The sequence below is a fragment of the Epinephelus moara genome, chromosome 17 (genome assembly GCF_006386435.1).
Source record: "Epinephelus moara isolate mb chromosome 17, YSFRI_EMoa_1.0, whole genome shotgun sequence".
Lineage (NCBI taxonomy): Eukaryota > Metazoa > Chordata > Actinopteri > Perciformes > Serranidae > Epinephelus > Epinephelus moara.
In genome coordinates this window covers 20,798,129-20,824,167 of record NC_065522.1, presented here as the reverse complement: position 1 = coordinate 20,824,167, position 26,039 = coordinate 20,798,129, and the positions used below count along the sequence as shown (strand labels likewise).

The 26,039-nt window shown below is 39.2% G+C and overlaps 3 protein-coding genes across 4 annotated transcripts; all 3 read left to right on the top strand.

Annotated features, from left to right (window-relative positions):
- Window positions 1-105: 105 nt before the first annotated feature.
- LOC126404504 (uncharacterized) lies at window positions 106-9,001 on the top strand. 2 transcript variants are annotated; one of them, XM_050067772.1, is made up of 4 exons: window positions 106-225; window positions 5,710-5,973; window positions 6,948-7,004; window positions 7,430-9,001. In XM_050067772.1, the coding sequence occupies exons 1-4, from the start codon at window positions 219-221 to the stop codon at window positions 8,842-8,844; spliced, it is 1,743 nt and encodes a 580-aa protein (XP_049923729.1). In that variant the 5' UTR covers window positions 106-218; the 3' UTR covers window positions 8,845-9,001. The 2 variants fall into 2 exon arrangements, with proteins under 2 accessions (XP_049923729.1, XP_049923730.1); XM_050067773.1 differs by lacking the exon at window positions 106-225 and adding an exon at window positions 3,697-3,788.
- A 4,805-nt stretch (window positions 9,002-13,806) lies between these two features.
- Window positions 13,807-16,607, top strand: LOC126404704 (GTPase IMAP family member 7-like). Its single transcript, XM_050068081.1, has 2 exons — window positions 13,807-13,842; window positions 15,732-16,607. The coding sequence occupies exons 1-2, from the start codon at window positions 13,807-13,809 to the stop codon at window positions 16,605-16,607; spliced, it is 912 nt and encodes a 303-aa protein (XP_049924038.1).
- Window positions 16,608-19,670: 3,063 nt separating this feature from the next.
- Window positions 19,671-23,924, top strand: LOC126404529 (GTPase IMAP family member 7-like). The gene is made up of 2 exons (XM_050067803.1): window positions 19,671-19,740; window positions 21,399-23,924. The coding sequence occupies exons 1-2, from the start codon at window positions 19,734-19,736 to the stop codon at window positions 22,322-22,324; spliced, it is 933 nt and encodes a 310-aa protein (XP_049923760.1). The 5' UTR covers window positions 19,671-19,733; the 3' UTR covers window positions 22,325-23,924.
- The last annotated feature ends 2,115 nt before the right edge of the window (window positions 23,925-26,039 follow it).

The window sequence follows — 26,039 nt, the reverse complement described above, 5'->3', positions numbered from 1 at the left end:
AAAGTTGAAACCTTTAAAAACAAGGTTATTTGAGCAAATAAAGCTTTTACTTGATAAAGACCCCTCCTCCCACACACACACACACACACACACTTCAACCAGTGAGTGAAAGTGAAAGTAGAAAAAGCAGAGTGGGAGTGCAGGGAGAAAAGACTCACAGGACGGGGGTCTGCTAGATCAAAGTGACTTTATTCTTCACTTAATTCTCTTCTAACAACATGGAAGGTAAGTTAAAGCCACTTATTTCACATTTTAGACTTTGTTGACACTGATCACTCTGTTATTCTTGAACATATGCCTTTCCTCGGAAAATGAAGAAATGACCTGCCCTTCTCTTCCTATGATTGGCTAGTACTCATTGCCTTCATTGGTTGGATTGGTTAGATTTCAGCAAGAGCAGTAGGATTGGTTAGGGCTATGGAAAATATGTCAGGGTAAGCCAATCAGAGGCTGAGTAAGGCAGGCCATTTCTTAGCTAGAATTAACGCTTTTGAAACATGCTGATGGCAAACTATTGTCATCAAATCAGTATGCAGCATGCATGCAGCCTCCTGTCTAAGAGGATGAGTCACATGTTTGGTACGCACTGACAGTGTCCCGGAAATAGTGATGGCTACATGAGGCCTCATGAACCACTGTCTTTATTTTCTGAAGCCACCAGATGGCGCTGTCTGTCCAACAAAGGTTTGAAAGCACACTTCATTGCAAGTCCTTCAGCCTTTATCTTTAAACCAAGAGCGCCATGTGGTGGGGTCAGAAAATGGAGACTGGTTCATGAGACCTCAATTGGCCATCATTACCCAGAAACACTAAGCTGTGAGGCATTGCAGTGCACAGACATACAGTATATACGTCTCTATAGCTGTGTCGCAGTGTCTGCAATCCTTAGATGGCAGCATAGAGCAACATTAGGTGGAGCAGAAATTTGGGCCAACTGCCAAGTCCATTATTCTCTCTTTGACCAACTGATGAGAGTAGAAAGAAGGAAATGCGGCTGCAGTGCAACATCTGAAAGAGGGAAAATCTATCATGAGAGGTTCAGCAGAGCCTCATCCAATAATATCAGTGTTTTAATTTCACCCAGACTCATTACTCCCTCATGCAAAGACTTTTATTCAGTGCAGAGATGAAACAAACACAAAGGGACTGTTTTGTATTTATCAGAGGAGGAGCGCGACTTTATTATTGTTGCTGTTGTATTTTTGACCCTCCCTAAATATTTCTTTCTTGAGTCTCCCTGTGTGACAGGTGAAAAATGCATAACCCTCCCTCCACCATAAATTAGTTATTCGATTTCAAAAAATGTACCCTTTGATATCTTAAATTTAAAAGTTAAAAGTTGAAGACAAAATCTTGGAGTTGAAAAAAGCCTTGTTTTTTTTACTCTTGTTGTGCATGCTGGTTAGTTCATGCAAACAGTTTATTAGTGGACAAATTTTAAATGAGACATAAAATAAAGAGATTTTGATGAAATATTAATATTTTAAGCTCGGATTTGTTGATGATGTGTTTAGGGACTGTCAGAAACGTATTTTGTCTTAATAATGCTATAAAGTCTACAGCCATGCTAGCAGCTCCTTCAGACTGTACTGAAGCTCAGTGGTGCCTAATTGCTAAAATCAGCACGCTAACAAGCTCACAATGGCTCTGCAAATATGTTGATGTTTTTTGGTAAATAATGTTTCCCTAGTTCACCATCTTACTTTTGCAGTTTAGCATGTTTGTGTCACCAGAAGGTGTCGCTAGATGAAAAGTCAAAGAGTTACCAAAGTTATTGCCACTGATCCTGAAGGAAACATACTGGTAGATGCAGGTACCTAGTTTCATGGTAGTCCATTCAATGGTTGTCAATATTTCACTCGAAACCACAAATATAAACCTCAGGGTGGAGCAAGATAAAAAGCTAGGTGATTACCAAAGTGGACCTGGCGAAGGCTTACGACCACATCCCTCGGGGGGTCTTGTGAGTGGAGTGAGTGAGTTTTTAGTCTCACACTGTCAGATTTTACAAAGACTGCAAGATTCCTTTCCCTTTAAAAAATGTGACTACCAATTTCCCGTGTCTACTAAAACACATAACTCTAAAGACAAGATAAAAGGTGTCACAACAGTATGCTTGTCAATCCAGCATCTGCATAATCCATAAATATAAATAGCTGTATTTGTGTACAAACTTATCATTTTGCATTTTTTTTATATCTCAATTCGCCATCAGCCTCTGTTGGTTAGCTGCACTATTTTAATGGGAGGAGACTGTGAACCATTTCAAAAATTAAGACTCCACACTAATAAAAGAGCCAGCTAGTGGATCACACACATACTGAATTTAACACTGACTCTGGTTCACTCCACAACTTCACCAGCCTGGTAGCCACTTTTAAAAGTAATTGTTGAGCCCTTGATGCCCATGTATGAATTGAAGACACCTTGTTCTTGTTGATTTAAGTATTAGCTTTGTTTTTGTTAGTGTTCTTGCTATTATCAAAGGTTTACAACCACCCAATGTCTGTAAATGGCAGAGTATCAGCAATTACTCTGGTAGGGAAACAAAACAAATTGGTTGGCTTAAAAAGGGGTGCTGTAACATCAATTTTTATGTAGCCGAAGGCATCATGTTTTTAGGTTGACCATATGTACGTACGTTCATCCATCTGTTGCATTCTCATGAACGCCATATCTGAAAACTCCTCAAATAATTTTTTTCAAATATATTTTGGTGGTCAAAGGTCAAGGTCACTGTGACCTCATCTGTCTAATTTTGTAAACGCGATTTCTCAGGATTATCTTGAGAGAATGTCTTCAAATTTGGCACAAACGTCCTCTTTGGACTCAACAATGAACTAACTAGATTTTGAGGGTCAAAGGTCAAGGTCACCTCGTCTGTCTAATTTTTGGTAACGAGATATCTCAGGGTCATCATAAGAGAATTTCTTAAAATTTGGCACAGACGTCCACTTGGACGAAAGAATAAACTGATTAGAATTTGGTGGTCAGAGGTCAAAGGTTAAAGTGAGTGTGACCTCACAAGGAAAAAATGGATAGATAGGATAAAATGACATGAAGTGACATTTTATATCCAAAAGGTCAAAGGTCAGCTTCATTGTGACATCATAATGTGCAAAAACCCTTTTCTGGCATTACTCAACATCATATCCCAGGAACAGAAGGGGAGACATTTGGTCAGATACTAAGTTGGTGACATTAATCTTGAGTGTCCACTTTGAAACTGTACTGACTGTATAGGTCTTCTGTGCTGCTGGGTTCAAAATGTGTTCAGAGCATCCATATTTTAAGACATGGATGTAAACTGTAAGAGAAACTTAACTGGTGTGTGGAGGCATACAAACGCCAGGTGGTATTTCTAGTTTTAATTTTATTTCTATTAAGTGTGAGACTTACTACAAATTTATTACTTATCCTATTATTAATACAAACATTTATATTTTTTAAAAAGTACACTGTATTTTCGGGGTGTATAACATACACTGTAAACTGTAACACAGACCAGAGATCAAATGATTATTATGTCTATTATAGGCAAGATATTCAATAAATGTAAATCAACAAGCGTGTGCTATGTCTGTCTGCCCTTTAAAAATCAGTCACTGTATCCTTTTGAAAAAGCTCCACCCATCCCCCAACTCCACAAACACACACACACACACACACACAAACACTCAAAAAGCAAAAGTGAAACTGGAATAAAGAGAAAAGACACACACAACAGTCATCTTGCAGATTCAACTGACTTTTACTCTTCACTAATTCCTCTTTTAACAACATGGACGGTAAGTTAAGTTTACTTCCTTTGGTTATTATCATTAAGGGTTTGAGAAAGCTTCAAGCAGCAATACCACAGGCCAACCAATTAGAGTTGTTGTTCTGAACAGGCAGGTTTTGAACAGGTACTGCACACGAAACCTGCAAATGTGCATGTATAAAAAAACCCAATATATTTATAAATACGCAGGAAATTTGAGAAATAAATCTAACTAAAATGGAAGGAGTCTCTGTCTGTAGGATTTTTTTCAGCCGGGGGGGGAGTGAGAGACATCACTCAATTGGGACCCACGGTACAATACCAGTGAAAGTATCACGGTTCTGAGTAGTATCAGGATACCACAGCGAAAATGAGGCAGCTGTTCCTTTTGTCATTTATAAAAAGATAAATCACTTTTCTATAATACATCAATGATATTTCAATGGAATAAATTACTTATTGACTTATTCATACTTCAAAAACAGCATCAATAAGTGATTAACATAGGGGGGATCAAAATAAAATAAATAAATGAAATAAAAATCAACCAGCCACCCTCCTCCCCTGACAAGTCCCTTCATAAGTAACGAACAGTCCCTAAAGTTTCTCCTCTGATACGCCACATACTGTGTGCCGCCATGGCTCAGCTGTTCAGGTACTTTTGGGCAGTCATGACAACAAGTTATTCACCTGGAGCCGGACTTCTTCGCCGGTAAGCCGTTATAATGCGCCGCCGTATTTGACAGGAATACGTATTCCTGTCCGTGTCTGTGACCCCCGTTCAACCCACAACCGGCGGGATTCGCCGTTACTGTTTATCGCCACACTGCCGACATTTTACTCTGTCCGTCACCGCACGCTGTTTGATTGCGTTATCAAAACAGGCCGCTATTATTCGGCCTTGCTTTTCACTTATTCCACCGAATACCAAATGTGTGTTTTTTTGCAATATTCTGCCGAATATATTCGGTGCATCCCTAAATAGGAGCCTTCCCCCACTCCCCACTCCCCTCACTATACTGCCTGCTGCACTATGCAAGTGCACAGATGTCTCAGAGTGGTGGTGCATTTGGAAAAATGTTCTGAAGGAGCAGCAGCGGCGGCAATAATTTAGCAGCAGCAACACCTTTGTTGAACAGACAATGCTATCTGGTGGCCTCAGAAAATAAAGACAGTGGTTCATGAGGCCTCATTTAGCCATCACTAGCATATACTCACAAGGACGCGCAGTGTGGAGTGTGCAGTCGTTTGCATGAGTGGGTCTTGAGAAAGCTGCAGGCAGCGATACCAGAGGCAGAGCAATCAGCCCATTCTGAACATGCACATTTTTAAACAGGCACTGCACTAGTGCCAGTAAACTTTTGATAAAGCACTGCTTTGATTTGCTGTGTCAAGCAAACCACTGACACTTTAAAGACACTCATTACATTAGTGGCTGCAATCTGTATACAGTAAGTCTGCACGAAATCACAGTTTCCAGTGAAAAGCTGCTGTTAAGTAAACACCTTAGGCACATATAGCAAGCAGCAACAGTGACCCATCATCCAACAGCGGCACACCGTTAGGATGGAAACAGAGGGCTCTGCGGGGATGGAGCACCTGCAGCAGCAAGCAAACACGCCATCTGTGGTTACTTTGACTTAACCAGCGGACTTCAAGACAAGGAAAATGTCTGCTGAAACAGGCGACCAGCCTTAGGTTCTAAAACAAGCCGCCGGTGATTTGACCAGCTGAGTTGCAGGTGAAACCATCAGCCTGCTTGAGTCGAGCTCAGACAGCCAGTTCAGACGACTGCAACTTTTCTCTGCAACATTCTATGATGGTTTTGTCTCATTGTGAATCATTGGCCTGAACTGAGCTTTAGTTCTCTTAACTTTCTCAAACAAATAGAAGAATGTCCAGACACAAATGTACGATATTAGTTACACATTGCCATTTGTCTTCTATAGTGCGGACAACAGGGAGCCAATCAGCAGGAAGCATGCCAAAGGAAGAGACCAGCAACACGTGGATCAAACTGAAAGGTCCTGCTGCAGAATCATTGTCAAAAGCTTTCTTTGGGCCAGCTGTTGTAGTTTTGCAGGACAACAAGGGAGCGAGAAGAGTAGCAGAAGCAGCAGAAGAAGACACAGCAATAGTGCCAATAGCACCAGTACGAGAGGCTGAAGGAGGAGGTGCAGTCATAACTGGAAGAGGAGGAACAACAGTGTCAGGTAAAAGGTGCTCATTGTTAGAGCAAAAAGAATAATGGGAGCATTTTTGTGACATTTTGCCCACAAGTCAAGCTAATTCTGAAATCTAAAAATCTAGCCACATGCTTATGTTGACGTCTTGTCCCAGAATGTCAACATCAGACGTCGAAGGATACCTAGCACGTAATATGTAGATGCGAACAATAAGTTGTCTAAACGATAAAACGTCCGCCCCCTCAGTAGGCCACACCAGAAATATTAGTTGGTTAAACAAACTAGTGCTTTATTCATATACAAGGCCGCTTTACTGTCGTGCAACTGCCCGCCACTGTTGGGGGCTACAGAGCTGTCAGACAGCAGTCCCTCTCCCTGCGGTGATGTCTGGCAAGATAGCACAGCCCATCACAACAATGACCTCACAAGATATGCTTCCACTTAACTTTTTTGAAGGTAAAGGCTTCAGGAACTTAATGCAATATTTTGAGCCTGAATGTTAATGATTACATTCATACCACACGGCGCAAAGTGTCCTGTACTTCAGCGGCATTTAAAATCTGACATGGTTGTTAAGGATTGTGATTAAAGGCTTCAAAGGGGTCTTAATGCACACAATATTATTTGGGACAATGTTTCAAATACTTAACAATAAATTGTGCTAAATGTTGACTGTTTTCTGAGTGTTTTCCTTATTTAGACTAGTCGACCAGTCTTAATTAAAATTTTCGTTCAGTTAACAGGGAAATTAGCCGCCAGGAATATCCCTAGTGACTACTCTAAATGAGAACATGTTGGATTAAGTGATGTTCATGAAAACCATTTCTTGAATTGGCTGACCAGTGGAGCTACCCTTGCATTGTGCAGGGATTTTCAGTGACAACATAAATGAAAGGTCCAAATACTTCAAAAACTAACAGGACAGTGTAATAGAAGATGCAAATAAGCCAAAAGCAAATACACTGTTCCCTATTAGTTACTCTCTATTTTGTTTCCTTTAGTGTCCCCAGCGAGGATTGTCATTGCAGGAACATCTGGAGCTGGGAAAAGTATCAAAGGTAAAAACATATTTGAAACATGTTTTTTTTTTTGTTTTTTTTTTAAAGATGAGTAACAAGTGCTTTAATTCCAGGCACAGTCCAAACCGTCTTTGATTAACACACCAGAATTCTTTGACAAAAGAAGACAGAGCCTGACATACTGAGGAGTGCCACTCTCCTGGGGCTCATACCTTTCTCATTGTGAATAAAATGGAGAAAATCAGTGAGCTGGGACTTGATGCATGAAACTGTGTAGATTTACAACTTAAGCTGTGTGTGCACAAGACAAGAATATATATTTTTTTTCTGTGACATTTATAAAGCTGTGCATACGCATGCCAGTTTTTTAAACTGAGAAACATCCCCAGGCTCCTAGTGGCAAAGTAATAAAACCAACACCACCAAATGCACAGTATTAATATTACGTCATTATTCTTCTCTAGTGCTAAAAACATACAGGATTGTCCTGCTGGGAAGAACTGGAGCAGGGAAAAGCAGCCTAGCAAACACCATATTTGGAGAGGATGTGTTCAAGATTAAGCATTCCTCCACCTGTGGAACAAGAGAATGTCAAGCAGAATCCAAATCTGTTCATGGACGAAGAATTACCCTGGTTGACACTCCTGATTTCTTTGATACAGACAGACCTGAGGAGAAGCTGAAGTGTGAGATAGTGAGGAGTATCACAGAGTGCACTCCTGGGCCTCATGCTTTTTTCATTGTACTTAAAGTGGGAACATTCACCAAGTATGACGAAGCTGTCGTCACAAAAATGTTTCATTATTTTTCTGAGGAAGCTTTGAAGTATGTGGCTGTTGTCTTCACTCATGGTGACCTGCTCCCAGAGGGAGTCAAAATTGAGGAGTTTGTTAATCAGAGTAAATGTCTCAGCGACCTGGTGAAGAAATGCGGTGGCCGATGCCACGTCGTTGATAATAAATACTGGAAAAACAACCAACGGGATGAATACAGGAGCAACTGGTTCCAGGTGACAGAGCTGCTCAACACAACAGACAAGATACTGATGGAAAACAAAGGAGGCTGCTACACCAATGAGATGCTAAAAGCAGTGAGCAGAGTAATACAGGAAAAGAGCAACAGAACAGCCTTAGGAAACATGTCACAAGGACACACCAGCAGTAAGGCTGACAACAGTGTCTCCAAGAATGTGTGGATCAAATTAACAGGCCCTGCAGCAGAATCCTTGGGGAAGGCTTTACTCCACACGACTGTCATAGATTTGAGGGGAACTGGGGGAGAAAACAGAGGAGGAGAAGTAAAGGAGGAAGGAGAAGAGGAAACAGAAACAGAAGACGAGGCAAAGGAAGCAGCAACAGAAACAGAAGACAAAGCAGAGGAGGCAGCAACAGAAACAGAAGACGAAGCAGAGGAAGCAGCAACAGGAACAGAAGACGAAGCAGAGGAAGCAGAAAACGAAGAAGTTGCAACAGAACCAGAAGCAGCTACAGATAAGGATGCAGAAGAAGTAACAGAAAGAAAGACAGCAAAACATGGACAACAAGCAGGAGGTGGCGGATTTCTAGGTAGTCTATTTGGGTCATTTTTTGGGATAGTAGCTGCACTAGGGGGTGTAACCGCAGCAGTAGTAGGAGGAGCAGCAGCAGCAGCATGGGGTGCAGCAGTAGCAGCAATGGTCGGAGCAGCAGGAGTAGGAATAGGAGCATGGGTAAAATCAAAACTTAAAGGCATCCTAAAGGACCTGCAACAACATAGCAGAATCATATTGCTGGTGGCAGTCTTCTACTTAATGCTGCTACTGTCATTCTGGGAGCAAGTACGAATGTTTGGGGTAATATTACTGTGTTTGTCGTTAGTGTTACTATTGCTGCTTAGCTAGTACTATCACAGAAATGTCTAACCATCAGGTTTACAACAACCCAAATTCTGTGAATGGTAAAATATAGCAATTACTTTGGAAGGAAAACAAACAAAATCCTTTGGCTTGATAATGGTGCTGTAACCAGTGATGACCAAATGAGGCCTCGTGAACCACTGTCTTTATTTTCTGACCCCACCAGATGGCGCTCTTGGTTTAAATATAAAGGCTGAGGGACTTGCAATGAAGTGTGCTTTCAAGTCTTTGTTGAACAGACAGCTCCATCTGGTGGCTTCAGAAAATAAAGACAGTGGTTCATGAGGCCTCATTTGGCCATCACTGGCTGTAACAACAGTCTTTACCAGTCATTAATATTTGGAACTTAGACCTAAATATATGTTTCTCCTTTAAGGTAGGGATCATCAACTGGTGGCCCGGGGCCACATTCAGCAGGCAAAATGATAATTAATTCAGAGAATACAAGGAGGAAAAAAAGTGAAATACAGTATTATGGATATCAAATTTTTTTCTATATTGAAGCAACCCCTAAAACAGCTGAGATGGAAATAATTGTATTAGGAATGATTTGAAATAATATTAATAAAGTCACAAAGTCTGAATAAATGTTCCAGCCCTACATATATGTGACTGATCCAGGGGTACTAAAGATGTTATAAATCCAGTTGTCGGCTTATTATCAGTGGTAAAGATGTAAGCTCACGGAAAAATATTAAATTATCAAAAGTGACAAAGCAGCGCCTTGAATAAGATGTTAACAACTTGCAGAAACATTGCGTATAGTAGACCTAGTTCACTTTCTACCAATTTAATTTAGTTGACAAATACTATGACGAAAATTATTCGTCAACAACCTCTTTTCCATTAGAAAAATGAGATGATGAGCTAAAAATAGATCTTGACAATAAAAACTAAGACGAAATCCATTTTCCCTTTTCGTTGACGAGACGTGATGAAATTGTCAGTAGTGGACAATCAGACATCAAAAGCTTAAAACAGTCGTGCTTGCAATGCCATATAAGCAACAGGTAAAATAGTAGTAAATAGTCTGCACCAGGATGTTTTGCTAGACAACAAAAACACTCACATCACTGCAGCCTCAGCCATCAACTAGAGATGTGAGCTAATTCAGTAGTAAATAATCAGCCGTGTGTGTCTGACTGTGAAGCTGTTGAATGGATTTGTGGAGTTTGTTTGTTGCAATGCTGGCTGTCAGCAGCTCCGCTTGTTAGACACTAAATGGCAGCAGAGCAAGCAGCCACATGTGGCTGGTCTTTACATCTGATCCCCGCAGGACTCCACTCAGTCCAGACTGTCTTGGGAAGGTTCATGGTTTGATGCTGTTTGACAGGCAGGTAGGAGGCTCAGTTATCTGTGAGCGTAGCTGTGCTATAAGTCTACAGTCTGAAGTAAACAGTTTGGTTGTAATTTCTAATACATGATTTACATGAAGTAATGACTAAAAGTTGACAAAAATGTCTTGAATTTTTGTCAACTAAAACTAGACTAAAGCTATGAAGGATTAAAAATGATCACAACGTGACTAAAACTGAGACTAAATCTAATAGCTGCCAAAATTAACACTGCAGCACTCAGTCTGTGATGTCTTTGTGTCTCTGTCCTCACTCTTGATACACGCTACTATAATCATAATAATGAATATAATGCGGCTCTGGTTGGGTTCAGGTGGTTGATTAACCCATAGTTTGCTGGTTGCTAGCTCTTACTGAACTTTTTCTTTCACATTATCTTATTTACCATTTTATTTTTTAATCATTAACATAAGAGATTTAATCAATTCATTGTTGTATCACTTTGCCACACCACTTTCTTTGTTCATTAAATAATCACATATATTATTTTCTGTTTTATATTCTCTACTTCATAATTTAAAAAAGTGAGTTGTGGAGAAAATGTTTATTTCTTGATTTTTTTTTTATCTGAATATGTTATACATTTATCCAAGCATTCGAAGAAATTGAAGAAAACTGCGACATTTTTCTTGTAGCTGATGTGCAGCTTTTTAAAATGCAACAGAGCTTGTGCCTTTTTATGAATGCAAAACATTTGCGTAACAAAAGAAGTACACTGAGTTTTTAGAGTATTGTTTGCTTTTAACAGGGTCAGTGTTGCTACAGTTTGTCAAAATACTGTTTTATAGTGGAATTTTAACTGATGTAAATGGATTAAAGTGCAGAATAACAGGATTAATGGAAGGGAGAGGGATAGTGGTGTACAACAAAAGAACTGTTGAATGAAATGATACTCTGAAACTGATGGATGAAGACTTTGTGACACATCAGAGAATGATTTTCCATTTTATTCTCGTAATCCTTTGTATTCTGAAAACTTTCTGATCAAATGTAAAAACCAAATCAAACAATAAAACAATGGATTAGACTCAAGTCCTGTCTGGTAGTTTATTCCCCCTTCTCCACTGACACTCACTGTAAGACTGAAAACTCAGCTATAGTTAAGTCATAGACCAACACAAATAAACTATTTGATTATTAAAGGTCTCATAAAGGATTATGACTGAAGTGACTTTCTAAAGGAGATATTACATAAATTAGGCCCAAACAAGAAACCATCTGAGGGCACTTTAAATGCTGCAGTTGCATCACCTGCCCACTAGAGAGCTGCTTGATATCATGATTCACTAAGTTAAACCTGAAGTCAAAAAGCAAATATAACAGAATGCCAAACATCACTGCACAACGAAATGTCATTTATATATTGTATCTAAATAGTTCCACCCTGAATTGAGTTATTTGATAACCACAGTGCACGCATATATTCACCCCAAATTCATGTGAGGTTTCTAAAATCATGTGGTTTCACTGTGTACTATTCAACAGACTAATCTGACTGGCCACATTTACATTTATGGTGAAACACAGCTAATTGATTGACTTTAGCTGAGAAAGCAAAAGTTGCTCCAGTCTGTTTTGAATTATAATAATAAGGGCGAAGAATTTCATTTGTGATACTGGTATTTGATTGGGTTGTCCCTTTTAGCATAACAAATCCATAACAGTGTCAGTCTGACTTGGCAAAAGTAGGACGATTGTATTGTTTACATGACTGTACAAGAATCAAGGTATCTTATTAAACTGTCTCAATATTATATTATTCTTATATCACAAATGTCTTATCTTACAACTTATTTAACTAAATCCAAAATACCAACCCATTCTCACTTCGAAGTCATCAAACATCGGACTTTTACCCAGGAGCTCGATGTGTTTTTCCTGTTTGAGTGCTGAGCCAAACCATTATGTTTTTTTCTAAAACCTAACCATATGCTTTTGTTGCACAAGGAAATAAATGTAAATACATGGTGTTTTACCGACTTGAGTTTATTTTGAAAAAAGACTGTATGTATCTAACGAGCAGAAACTGTACAGCTCCTGTAAAAAAAGTAAAATTTTTTTTTTTTTTAATGACACAGTGATGTAACAGGCGTAAATTGATTCTGCGTCCAGGAACATCAACAACAGACACCCCCAGGATACCTTGCACGTCATATGTAGATGTGAAACTGACCAAACTGTGATATTTGATGAGTTGGGAGTGAGAAGGTGTTGAAAATACATATTTTTCATCTTATCTGTCGTGCTATTTATCACTCTAGATTGCAATTGATGAGTGTTGGAGATATCTTATGTAACTAAACTGTTGAGAATAAGTTGCATGCAACAGAGCTGATGCTCATTATTGTGTACAAATAGAAGTGCACTATGACATATGTTCATCCCATTAGCCTGCTGCCAAGAAACAAGTCAGACAGGTTGCAAAACAAAGTGAAAGGCAAAAGAAAAGACACGCAGTCACAACATCCTCAAGATCCGAGTACTTTTTTCAACTGATTTCTATTTTTTGAAAGCATGATGGGTAATTAGAAGTTACTTATTCTGATTTATTCTGTGCAGATAGAATTCAGTGTTTTCACTGGTTTGTGTACACTTTTTTAATTCTCAAGAAACTTGAATGAAAGTGAAGTGTTTCTTCTTATGTTTTCACTGATTGGTATTGATATTGTTTTAAATAAGAGTTCACAAGAGTCATCTCAGGTTTGTATATAAGTGAAAACAAATGGTCCATTTTACCCACTGCACTAAATTAAAATGAGTTACTATAAAGATCAGTTTTATTTTGAAAAGTACCTGCATCTGATATAATCAAGACTGCAAGTATGAGTATGAGTAACAGAGCAATTTTCATTACAACAATGACAAATGCACTAAGGTTGGCTGCTAATTATCATGGATGGATTACTGAATAGGCCTACCAGAAACCCCAATTTAGTAACCTCGAACCAACCACATGCATTACAGTGTAACTTGTGAAGAACAGTAACACCAACAGTTTCCAGTGATTTGATTTAAAATGGGTGAGTTCAAATATTTTCAACCCCCTGCTCAAGTGAGAATTTACACAAATAGGACCTGTTTGGCTCAGGATTTTTACTTATTTCTTACATAATTTTGTGTAAAATCCAAACACAGAAATCAGCTAACAACAGCTGATCGCATTTGAAACATTGTCATGTCGCCAATCACAGGACAGGAATGAACAGGCGTTGATAAATGTAGCAGCTGAAAACAATAGTCATTTAGATCCTGCCCCAGTATATTCTCAGTTCAAAGGCCTTGCCCCGAGAGTTTACAATATGGAGGGGCTTAATATTGTCAGGAAGAGAGATTTCTTTGAGCTAGAAATAGAGACACTGACGTCTTAGCGTCAAATTTAACCAACTGGTTCTGGCAGCCAGAAAAGTGGCATCAAAGGAAGTCAGAAAAATGAAGTACGGAAATCAAGTGTTGCAGTGGAAAATGGACCATTTAATGTGCATCTATGATATGTACAGATCAATAGCCTACATACATTAATAATATTAGCCTATATAATACTGATACTGCTATAATATTTACATAAACACTTATAATCGTTCAAGACCGAGGAATGCGTGGCCGCATGTATCGGGTCTACTTCCATTTGGTGGTGGAGGAGACACAGATGTGTGTCTAAGCTGGAGCGGTAAAAATGTAATCACCTGCGCTACTAGTATTAAAATAATCACCCTGTATTTATTTTTAACAATGTTTAAATAATAAATGATATAAACATGCGTTGGCTTGTCAGTGTTTGAAAAAAAAAGTTTTAGATATATTACAGCTGGACATCAGTGGTGTTCATCCTTCAGTCAGCCTGGAGCCAGCCCCAAAGAGTCTGGCAACCACAAGCTGTGAATGAGAGCAAACATCCATGTGACAGCTAAAAAAAAAAATACTTAGATGCCAGTCAGAATATGGTCTAACAGACCCTTTTAGAGCCGACGTCACAATGACGTCATTTTATTAGCTGGAGGCAAAACAAGACTCTCCACCACAGGGCTGTAGGCTACATAGGAGTCTTAAAATGTCCTCTTGTTGTGTTATTGGGGGCCAGAATAGAAGGAGTCATGGCTCAAAACTTATTTTATCTCATACCAGCCGCCACTGCCGGTCAACTTATTTTATCTCATACCAGCCGCCACTGCCGGTCAACAAAAACAAAGACAACTATGGTTAAATGCAATAAGACAAAAGAACTGGATGGAGGCGATGATCAAAAATGCTCACACTTCATATCAGGTTAGGGAAAAAGTATTTCCTGTTGTAGGGATGAATAACGTTATGTGTATCAAGGGGTTTCATGTTCGCCTAATCAGAAATTGGGGAGGTATTAAAAGGAATATTGGATTTCTCTGTAGCGCATTAGCTAACGTTAGCTTCGATAGCAAAACTAACTGGAAGAAACCGTTCAAGTGTCGTCCTCCTTTGTAAGATTGGCATAGTAATCAACCACAAAGCTTCCTGTGACATCATCCATCCACTGAGTGAGAGTGTACGGGCCGGCCAGTCTGGTCCTGTTGGTCAGTGTTTTCTTCTTCTGACACTCTACACTAAAATGACAGAGCATTATATTTATACGAATTAACAAACAGTTAAGTTAATCACATATTCACTCTGCTCGGTGCTCTGCTGCTCCATCTCCTCAGACAGACTGTGTTTGTTACTAACAGTAAAAGGGTCTATTATGATTCATGTCCACACTGACTCAAACTTGTGTACACAAGTTGAGACCTGACATTGATAAATGCAAAGCTTTGCATGGAAATGACCACACGCCTAATTTTCTGTTGTATGTTCATTTATAAATTAGGGCCATCGTGCATATTATTACTGGGGATGATCCTATCCATGAATTGCCCTGACTTTTAAACGGAGGTTAAAACTAATTAACCAGTCTAAAAGGTAAAAACACTTAGAAAACAAGTTCAAACCAAGCACAGTTTAATTTACGGTTAAACATTATCAGAAAAACATACTGCCTATATGATATTATTTGAACTTGTTAATCACATTAAACCAAAACCTATTTAAAATGCCGCTGAATTTTCTGACACTTTGCATTATGAACATTGCACATTATCCTAAAAAACATGACAACTAACAAAATAAGGTTAACAAATAACATTTACCGAAAATAATATACCTTAGTAACTGCAATCACATAGAATATTAAAAAGTTTATAAGACTAATATCTCTGGTGCCGATTCAACTAATCACGCACATTCCTGATTAATCCTTTAATATATTACATATATACATCAATATCATATATGTTGCAGATATTATTTCAGTTTTCAAAGGTAAGACAGCAATCTATTTAACCCTACAATATTCATGTCCAAAGATATAGACATGTAAGCCTCATCTGAACACTTAGTTCAGATTATCGAGGTGATTGTCAGCAAAGTTGACCTACTTTTGAGTTACTTTTCTTACTGTATTTTTACTGCAAATCCAGAGACAAACTAGAGTAATAACCATCACTGACACAGAGTCATTATTGTCTTCTAGCATCATCAAGAAGGATTGTGGTCTTGGGAAAAACTGGAGCTGGGAAGAGCAGCCTCGCCAACACAGTATTTGGTGAGACTGTGTTCAAGACAGACGATGGACCCAATTCCGGAACAAGTAAATGTCAAGCAGAGACGAAATCAGTCAATGGAAGATGCATTACGTGGGTAGACACTCCTGGGTTTTTTGACACCGAGAAATCTGAGGAGAGGCTGAAGCCTGAGATATTGAAGTGCATCACAGAGTGCGCTCCTGGGCCTCATGCGTTTCTCATTGTTCTTCAAATGCAGAAATTCACAGAGCAAGAGGAGGACATCATCAACAAACTGCAGCAATATTTCTCTAAAGACGCTCTAAAATATGCCACAGTTCTCTTTACTCATGGTGACCAGCTTCCTGAGGAAATGACGATCAGGCAGTGGGTCGATCAAAATGCAGGTCTGAGTGATCTTGTGAAGAAGTGCGGAGGCCGCTGCCATGTCATTGATAATAGACACTGGAAGAACAACCCACAGGATGAATACAGGAGCAACAAGTACCAGGTGAAGGAGCTTCTCAAGACAATAGATAAGATGATTGCGGAAAATAATGGACACTACTACACCAATGAGATGCTACAAGAATGTGAGAGACAAATACAACAAGAGGAAGTACAAATTAAAGATTCATTTCCCGAGATGTCACAGGAAGCAATCAGAGTGCAGGCTAAAAGCACTGTCCTGAAGCGGTTCTTGGTTATAGTGGGTGTTACAGCAGTAGTATTGTTGGGAATTTTCCTTGGTGGGAAAAAGATGAAAGGACTTACAACTGCATTAGTACTAGTGATGGGAACAGAAGCAGGACGTGCAGTAACTTAACATGCTACTGCAGCAATGACTTCTGGGGAACACCAGCAGCAGCAGGGGGTTTTATATGAAGTGATAGAGCTAACAAAGCTGACTCACAGCAGAGGCAGCTGAAATTGCAAGGCCGAAGCACACATCTGTAAGGTAAAAAGAGGTTTGGGACTAAATACCAGATTTCTAAGAATCACCTAAATGATTTCTATATCATGTTCTGTTATGGGGTTATTGTTTTATTAATGGTTAACTGGTTATTGTTTCAAAAAGTTACAGTTAATTGCAAAAGTTGCTGTATTCACAGAATCACTACAATTACGAACAACAATGAGAACTGGGACTGAAATGCATTTTCTACTTTTCTTTCCATCAGACTTCAGCACATGTTCACACAGCCCAGTCGCCAGTTGTGGCATGTTGGCATTGTACGTTTCTGCAAACTATTGATGCATTACATTTTATACCTATCAAATCAACGTGTCCACAGAGATGTAGTTACATGTACAGTATATGGGGCAGATCTGTCACTGTGAGGTAGAGGGGGAAGTGGATGGCATGACACCAAACAACAAAACCAATTGTTCATTAGTGAAACCTTGGTGGTTCTTAGCCACCAGTCGCAACGTTTGTGCCTCTGTTCTTTATTAACTAGCGATGATGTGAAGGTGATGAAGAAGACTCCAGATGACACCGTCTTGCTTGCTTAAAGAAAAGGTTTATTACAAGAAGTACAGCATCTATCAAGCATCTAGAATGCTTGGAGAGGGTTCTTCAGCCAATTGTGAACTACTCTGAAAAGCAACCCCAAATTACTCCCATTATATAGACTCGCTGTTTCTGTGAAATGTGAGACAAAGTCAGACAAACAACCAAGGGTGACCCTAGTTGGATTTCACCCACTTTAACCCTGAGCCATAAATATCTTCTTGACCCTAACCATATATATTTTTCTGGCCCTGGACCCCTTACTGGTCATCTGTTCCAAAGCTTCAGAGTAAATGATAATACACTACACCTCAAACCCGGGTGTTTCTTAGTGACACATTGCAACGTCTGTGCCATAATCCTGGGTGTTTCTTAGGGACGCACCAGTGTATTTTCACCAGTGTTTTTTTGCAACACATTGTGGCATCTGTGCCATAACCCTGAGTGGTTCTTAGCGACATATTGCAATGTTTGTGCCATAAACCTGAGGGTTTCTTAGGGACATATTGCAATGTTTGTGCCACCTGAGGGTTTCTTAGGGACATATTGCAATGTTTGTGCCATAACCCTGGGTGTTTCTAGCGAAATGTTGCAATGTTAGTGCCATGAACCTGGGTGTTTATTAGCGACACACTACTGTCTCCAGTTATGTTTGTGCCACATGGTGTTTTTTATTGCAAGACATTACGACAGTTCCACCAGCGACTGTGCCACAAAAACTAGGGGGTTTTAGTGACACATCACAATGTTTGTGCTTTAAACCTGGGTGTTTCTTTGCGATACATTTTGGCATTTGTGCCATAAACCTGGGTGTTTCTTAGTGACATATCCCAATGTTTGCAATGTGTTGCTGCAATGTGTTATACTCTAAGCCCTGGTGCTGCCTCAAAAATGTCTCCAGCACCAGGGCCTAAAGTAATATTAAGTTGCCTATGGCAGTGGTGTTCGTTCCACCAAATCAGGTTGTTTTTGGCAGCAAATTGCAGCATTTCCAGCACCGGTTGTGAGGATATTTTAAGATCAAACACAGTCTTTGGTTCATGTGTCTAAACACAACTTCTACAAAACAAAATACAAATGTTACATATAGGGTTTGCATTAAGATTCAATGCCAACATTTATTCTGATGATTGGGTTTGTTTACACACAAGACGTCTGCCATGAAAGTTTTTGTTGCAGGCTGTTAAAATATGAACGCACTGTATATTGAATTTGTTATATCTACTGTAGTTTGATAAATATTGATAGTGTACTATTCATTTGCTTGCTTGCTTTTATGTATTAACATACTTCTGTGTGTGATTTAAGGAAAAGCCATTGTGTTATTATTCATTCTTCAGTATATCTCAGAGATAGTGATGATAAATTGTCTGGGCCATAACTGTAAGGTTACTTTTGATTCTCTTTTTTGGGATGTTTTCTTTGTTACAGAGTTAACTAATAATCAATAAATCAGCAAATTCCACCTGTGTTTCCAAGTGCCTTTTTTTTATTAAACCATCTTCATTCATCCCTCAGCTAAGGGCACCCATTTTTATAAAAGGAGTTTAGTCCACGTGAACTTTGTACAGTGACAGAAACTAGACTAATGAATGGATCAACCATCGCACACACATAATAAGTGTTTCATATCACATAGTCATATTTTTTTCACCACACAGGCCTTCACTTTGGTCTTGACAAGATTCCCTGTTTGTTTGTTTTTGCTTTGAGTTACTATGGATACAAATCTGATTTAACACATGATACTGGGTTGCAGTTGGTTGCGGAGGCAGTGCCATGCTCATCTTCCTGCTTCACCCTTTACTTTAAACCTTGCCTATGCTGCCAGACTGGTTTGAGTCAGTGTTTTGTTTCACTGTTTCATGAAATGGAGGAAAGAGACAGACAAACATGAAATGAATGAATAAACAAACTGAAGGCTGGAATATCCTCACTTCAATGTGAAAATTAAATTAATCAATATCAACACTTAAATAAAATTAAGTCTTTTTCAAAATGTTAAAGCCATATATTCACAAGTATGTTTACAAGGCTCTGTATGTATTTAAGAAAGCCTATGCATGTTCAAAAGTTAAATTACACTTGTGCAAAAGATGATCATCATGGACACCGTTCTCAGGGTGACATTATTGCTTTACTTGACAAAAAACCCATAAACACTCAAACATTTAATCAAATTTTCAACAACTGCTGGACATTTTTGTCCCATATTGTGACAACGTTTTTGTTATGTAGCCATTTATGGGGGACCATTGCTGTTTCTGGTGCAATGTGTGTTAATGATCCGAATCAGCCCGAAGCCAAGAAACAAGTCAGACAGGTCGGAAAAAAACAAAGCAAGAGGCAAATCAGAGCGAGTAACAAGAGAAAAGACTCACAGTAGAGACGTCTCGTGGATCTGGGTCATTTTTTGCACTGATTTCCACCATTTACAGCATGGACGGTAAGTTAAGCTTATTTTTTCTGCTATTGTGTTGACAGTGAGCACCAAATACTTTCTCATACATTCTCAAACTAATCCTAACTAACTAATCCTAAATCTATAGAGGCAGTCATTTTATATTTTAGCTCGAAAAGATAAAATATATTTCCTTTTTGTTTTGTTTGTTTAATATCATTTCTGTCACATCTGTTTGTACATTATTTGGAAATGTATGTCCACTGGCAAACAAACTTTTATCTGCCTGCAGCCCTGGAGCTTTCAAACTAATATTTATTGACAATTGTTGATACCCACAACAGTCCGTAGGGTTGGATAGACCATTTAATTGTCTATTTTGCACACATCGTGTGAGCAGTCAGGTTTTGGATTGATGATGGGCCTGCACAGTATGAGCACACAAATCATGAGCTTTGGTTATACATCACCAATGATTTACTCTTGACATTTAAAACGGGCCCAAATAGTACAGAATTTTCAAAAATATGAAATAGAGACCAAGTCAGGTAGCCACCATCTTGGAAATATGCAAATTAGAGGTTGTGGCGCATCCAATCATAAAAATAAGCATTCCAACGTTTTTCTTATGGTTAAAACCCATAAAATAGACACCAAGCATGCATTTGTATCTCATCTAATTCAAAAGTTATAGCTGAATCGGGGTGGTTAGGAGAAACCAACCCGGTCTCACTCCGAAGTTGTCGAAACCTGTCACGTGGTCAGTGTCTTTTGGTGTCGAAAAAAAAAAAAAGCTGTCCTTTCACGTCAGCATAATATGCAGCTGGTATTGGTTACTGTTTCATGGTGCCCGGCAGCATCAGGGGAAAAAGCAGCAGGACAACAATGGAAGTGGAGGGGGCGGAAGTCCGAGTAGGGCGAGGGCAAGGGCGAGGGCGAGGGGTGGTGGATGGGTCCAACAACCACTGACTTTCACCTAGGAGAGGGATGTTTGCTTCCCGTAAGATTATAAAGCCAAACCTTGTTCTTTTTTCCTAAACACAACCACATGCTTTTGTTGCCTAAACACAACCACATGTGTGTGTTGGCAAAACATAACCACTTGCATTTTTTGTTTAAGGAAAAAAACATCAATTTGAGGTGTTGTAATGATGTAGTGAGTTTATTTTGAAGGAGACTGTATGTAAATGGTACATTTCCTGTGAGAACATAAGTATGTTTTGAAATCAGACAATGTATGTAACAGGCTGAAGTTAACATGGCATCTAAGAACGTCCACAACCAATGCAGCCAGGTTACCTTTCACATCGTATGTGGACGTGGAAAGTCCATGACCAAACGTCAATATGTGACGAGGTTGGTGTGAGAATGTGTTGGAGAAACAGATCAGAATTTAGTCATCTTCAAATAGGAAGACGATAAGATGATAGGACAAAGAAAACACTGTGGGGAGCAGCCAGTTTTCCTCTGAGGAGACAGGAGGACAGCCATTTCTCAGGAGCTGAATTTAAGAAGTATGAGAAAATGGTTAAAATCTCATATTGATAACAAATTGAGCTCAGTTATTTCTAGGAGAAATAGGTTGGAAAAAAAACAAGCTCTGATTTTGAGTTTTCCTTTCCTCTGGGTATTTTAAATAAATAAATGAAATGGAGAAAAACACACAACCAAGGGTACTATATTAATTTATTATTCTCTTCTAGTGCCAAACACAAGGAGGATTGTCCTACTGGGAAAAACTGGAGTTGGAAAGAGCAGCCTGGCTAACACCATACTGGGAGAGGCTAAATTCAAAATAAACAATTTGAATGATTTGGAAACACAATGTTCTCCTGCCGAGACCAAAACTATCAATGGAAGAAGCATCGCTGTGATCGACACTCCTGGTTTCTTTGACATAGAGAGATCTGAGAAACATGAGATAGTGAGGTGCATCACAGAGTGCGCTCCTGGGCCTCATGCTTTTCTCATTGTGCTTAAAGTGGAGAAATTCACAGAGCAGGAGAAGGCTGTCATCACGCAAATGTGTGAATATTTCCCTGAAGATGCTCTAAACTATGCTGTAATTGTCTTCACTCATGGCGACCAGCTCCCTGAAGGAATGAAAATGGATCAGTATGTCAAGCAAAGTGAGGGTTTGAGTGATCTGGTGAAGAAGTGTGGAGGCCGATGCCACGTCGTTGATAATAAATACTGGAAGACCAACAAAGAGGACGAGTACAGAAGCAACCAGTTCCAGGTGGAAGAGCTGCTCAAGACCATAGACAAGATGGTGATGAAAAACAACGGAAGATACTACACGGATGAAAAGCTACAAGAAGTGGAAAGGAAAATACAGAAAGAGGAGGAGCGCATTAGAAAGTCATCAGAAAACTTGTCAGCGGAAGAGATCAGGAAGCAGGCCAGAAGCAACGTCTTTAAGAAGCAGGTGAACAATGGAGCCTGGGCATGGATTAGAAGTTTAGTGGCTTTTGCAGTTGTAGCTGGATTACTTGCAACTGCCTCAGCTATGTTGACCAATTCAACATTTTTTAGGGTATTAAAGGAAGCACCACTATTAAATGAAGAATTAACAGCATCAGCACTGGCAGATGTGGTGGAAGAACAAGCTGAGGCAGCATTACAGTAGGACAGGTATTTGAGTTTTTGGACAAACTTCACAAATTGTTTGAAAGAATATACAATCCTAAAAATCCATTTTAATGAATCAAATAAAACAGCAGGTGTCTTAAAAGAGGTTCAAAATGACATATGACATGACATGTTGCAATCCTAAACAGCTCATTTAAAGTACTATCATTTTTGCTGAACGTGTAAACCAATGGTTCTCAACCAGCGGTCTGAGGACGCCCACTGGTCCTTGAAGGAGTTCCATGGGTCCCCAGAAAAATGGTAAATAGATTATTTCAGCCTGTTCCCATTCTGAAGTCATCACATACTGCTGCTTTGTCAGTGATTTTGGCATATGACACTTGAAGCCAAACACCACCTTTTGTAGCGGTATAATGCTCCACCAGGCAACATCAGTTTCACATGCGGCCAGTTGGAACCTTTCCCAGTGCTGTGATATGCAACTGGTCAGCTGGACAGCATCTTTTGCAGCAGGATGATACATTGACATGTGGCGTCAGTTCATAACGCAGCTGGATGCAACTCTAGCGGTGGTTTGATACCCTGCTGTACGGCGACGGGTTGAAATGCTGCCAGTAACAAGGAGCTGGAACATCCCTGTAGGGTGGGTGGGAGTGGTGGTGGATGTGTCCAACAAACCCCGGACTTTCACCCTGGAGCCCGGTGTACACTTCCTGATTGGATGTAGAGCTAAAACATTTTTCTAAACCTGACCACATGCTTTTGTTGCCTAAACCTAACTCTGTGCTGTTGTTGGTGTCCCACTGTTGGTTGCGGCGTCCCGGAAAGTCAACAGCAGACAAAGGAGGATACCTAGCTCGTAATATGTAGACGTGAAAGGCCACTGACAAAGCTGCAATATGTGATGACTTGAGATGAGAACATGTTGTTTATTTTCATTGTTTAATTCACTCTAAAAGTGAGCTCAATGTGAGAAAGAGTCATAAGAGTAACTGTTGTGATCATAGGTTTCACTTCCTCCATGGTTATAATCAACTGAAAAGAGAGCCCCTTTGAAGCACTGAGTGAATAAGCAGTAAATTGGGTAGCAAAAAATATTCAGACAATGTATTAGAAATGTAAATATATATGTCTGGCACATTCAGTTTGATCACAACTCTAAAATAATTGCTGGGTCATGGTGTTTGAAAGGGGCATGTCAATAACTGTACACTTGTAATTAAGTTTACTCGTCTTATGGAGCACTACTCAGACTGTAAAAACTGTTGTACAATGTCTGCTGTATATAGAAGAGCTTTCGAAAAGTGTGAAAAATAATTGTTTTTGCTTGATACTTAAATGCTCGCATTACAAACTGGAGGTGTGGGGTTTAAAGATGTGGACATTTAGAGGGCAATGAGTGCCTTTACTGAAAGACTCATGACTCATACTGCAGACAAGAAGTCTGACAATCTCTGTCTCTGCTTTGATTTTTTTTAAATCGGTCTCTTGTAAGTCCTCAAAACTTTATAGAAGTGGAATACTAAATCATGGATGTACCCTTTCATGGTGATGATTTTCTGTTTTCTCAATATATTTTGTGTTAATATGTGTCACTTTGTCATAAATGATTTATGTAACAATAAAACCTCTGACTGGTCATAGGCTTTGTTTTCTTTTTTCATAGAATCCTCCACATGTGCTGTCAAAAGTTAAGGCTGATGATACTTATACTTTCTTATTGTCAAGAAATTCCATTTAAAGACCAAAACCAACAATAAATTGCTTTTGCTAAAAAGACTATGTAGCCAAAACCTGATATAGCCTACAGAGCTCCTTTGCTGGCCAAAAACAATGAGAAACCGTTGCGGTGGGTGAACTGTTCCTTTATCATCCCGACCATGGGCACTGTACTTTATTTTGAGTCAACCCCACATACTGTAAAACTTCAATTAGTTTAAATCGCTGAACTCAACTGGCCTTTTATTTGGGACAGGCCTTTAATTCCTCTCACACAATTAATGAAGGCATGGAAACATAATTTGAGGTAGTCGAAAACCCAGATTTAATACTACATCTGAAGAACTTCTATAAAAACATGACCTGTTTGGCAGACCAAATATCTAATGGAGATGTGTTTATTTGTCAAAATGTGTAGCCACACTGGGCTAGTGAAAGGGACTGGGCATCTAATTGGGACTAGGCTTTTAAATTAAGTTTTATGGTACATCATTCTGCTGCTGTAAATACTTACATGAGCACCAAATGGGTATTAAATTATTCTGAAAATACCCCAACAAATGAACTATTTGCTCTTGTTTGAGAACCTTTTGATATAAACTATATTGCCAAGCTATGAATTAATGAGCCTTTTGTACAAATGAAACTTCGTTGTTTTTTTTTTTACCTTATTTTAAGAAATCTGCATCTTCAGGAGGAACAAGGTAGTAGGGTAGGGAAGTTGTAAAGTAGAGACCGACTGAAATGTTGTTGGGTTTGGTCTTCTATTTGTCTTTGCTAACAGCATGCCAGCTAAAATTGCGGTGCCAAATAGCTTTTTAGTCAGACAACATAGTCACTTGCAATGTAAACGCAATCTGAATTCCTGAGGTTGCCCAAAAAACAGTCAACAACTATAATTTTTATTTTGTGATATTCTTACAAACCAGAATGAATTAAACCCCTTTCGTCATTTAACAAGAAAGAAGTCATTTGGCTACATGCCACACTTTAAACACAAAGGCCTTGTTGTTTTCAGTCTGTTTCCTTGTACAGTTGATTCCCTGCAGGTGGGTGCTGCCAAAAAAAAATCTGATAAAAATTCCTTTCAGCTGTCTCACTCAGATGAAAACACTCCACCCTATCAGGTATGAAAAGGGTGCAGCTGCCATCCTCTTTTTTTTTTTTTTCTTCAAGAAATGTAATAGACTGAGCGATCCATTTATTATATATGATATTCTTGATGCCTTGAACAAGACACTAATGCTGCAGGATATTTAAATGTAAAATGGCCTCATGACACTTAGTTGTTGTTTTTTTTCACCCACAATATTTTTATGCAAAATTTTAAAAGCAATAAAAGGAGCAACAAAAAATTGCTGTGTTTACTTTTTAAGCACCCATCACTTCTTTTCTTAGTGGCTTTTAAGGCACTAAATGTAGATGTTTGGCATGAAAAGTGGTTGTTTTTTGGCAAGACATTTCCTGCCAAAATTGTGCCCCCCCAAACTGGGTATTTTAAGCCAAAACATGATCTTGCCCGACAGAAAAAGCTTAGAATCCAGTAAGATTAGTTTTGAAGTACTCTTCTTGATGAAAATGCTTACTTCTTCCCAACACAGAGTTTTGAATCATACTTAGTGATGGGAAATATGGAGCTTTGAAGGCAGTGAATGTACAGTAGCTATGCTTGTGAGGGACCCACATTATCTCTATTGTACCTGGATTTACTTGTTGCCAATGGTTTTCTGTAAAATGACCACAAATTATGTGATTACATCCTGGTCAAAATCTGTCTGCTGACTTGCAGAGTCAGGCCACTTCAGTTAATGCCATGTTATTCTCATTACACACCCTGTTTATGCTGGCCAGCTGAATACAACTGTTGCCATTAATTAACCAGTTCAAATAACATTCTTTTCTACTTGTACTTTCCCAAACACAGTCACTACCGTAAGCAGCTGACAGCAGAGTCAGACTGGCTTCTGCATCACATGAGGTTCCACTTAAACCTGCTTATCTGGAAGCTGTCATTCATGCACTCATTACCTTGT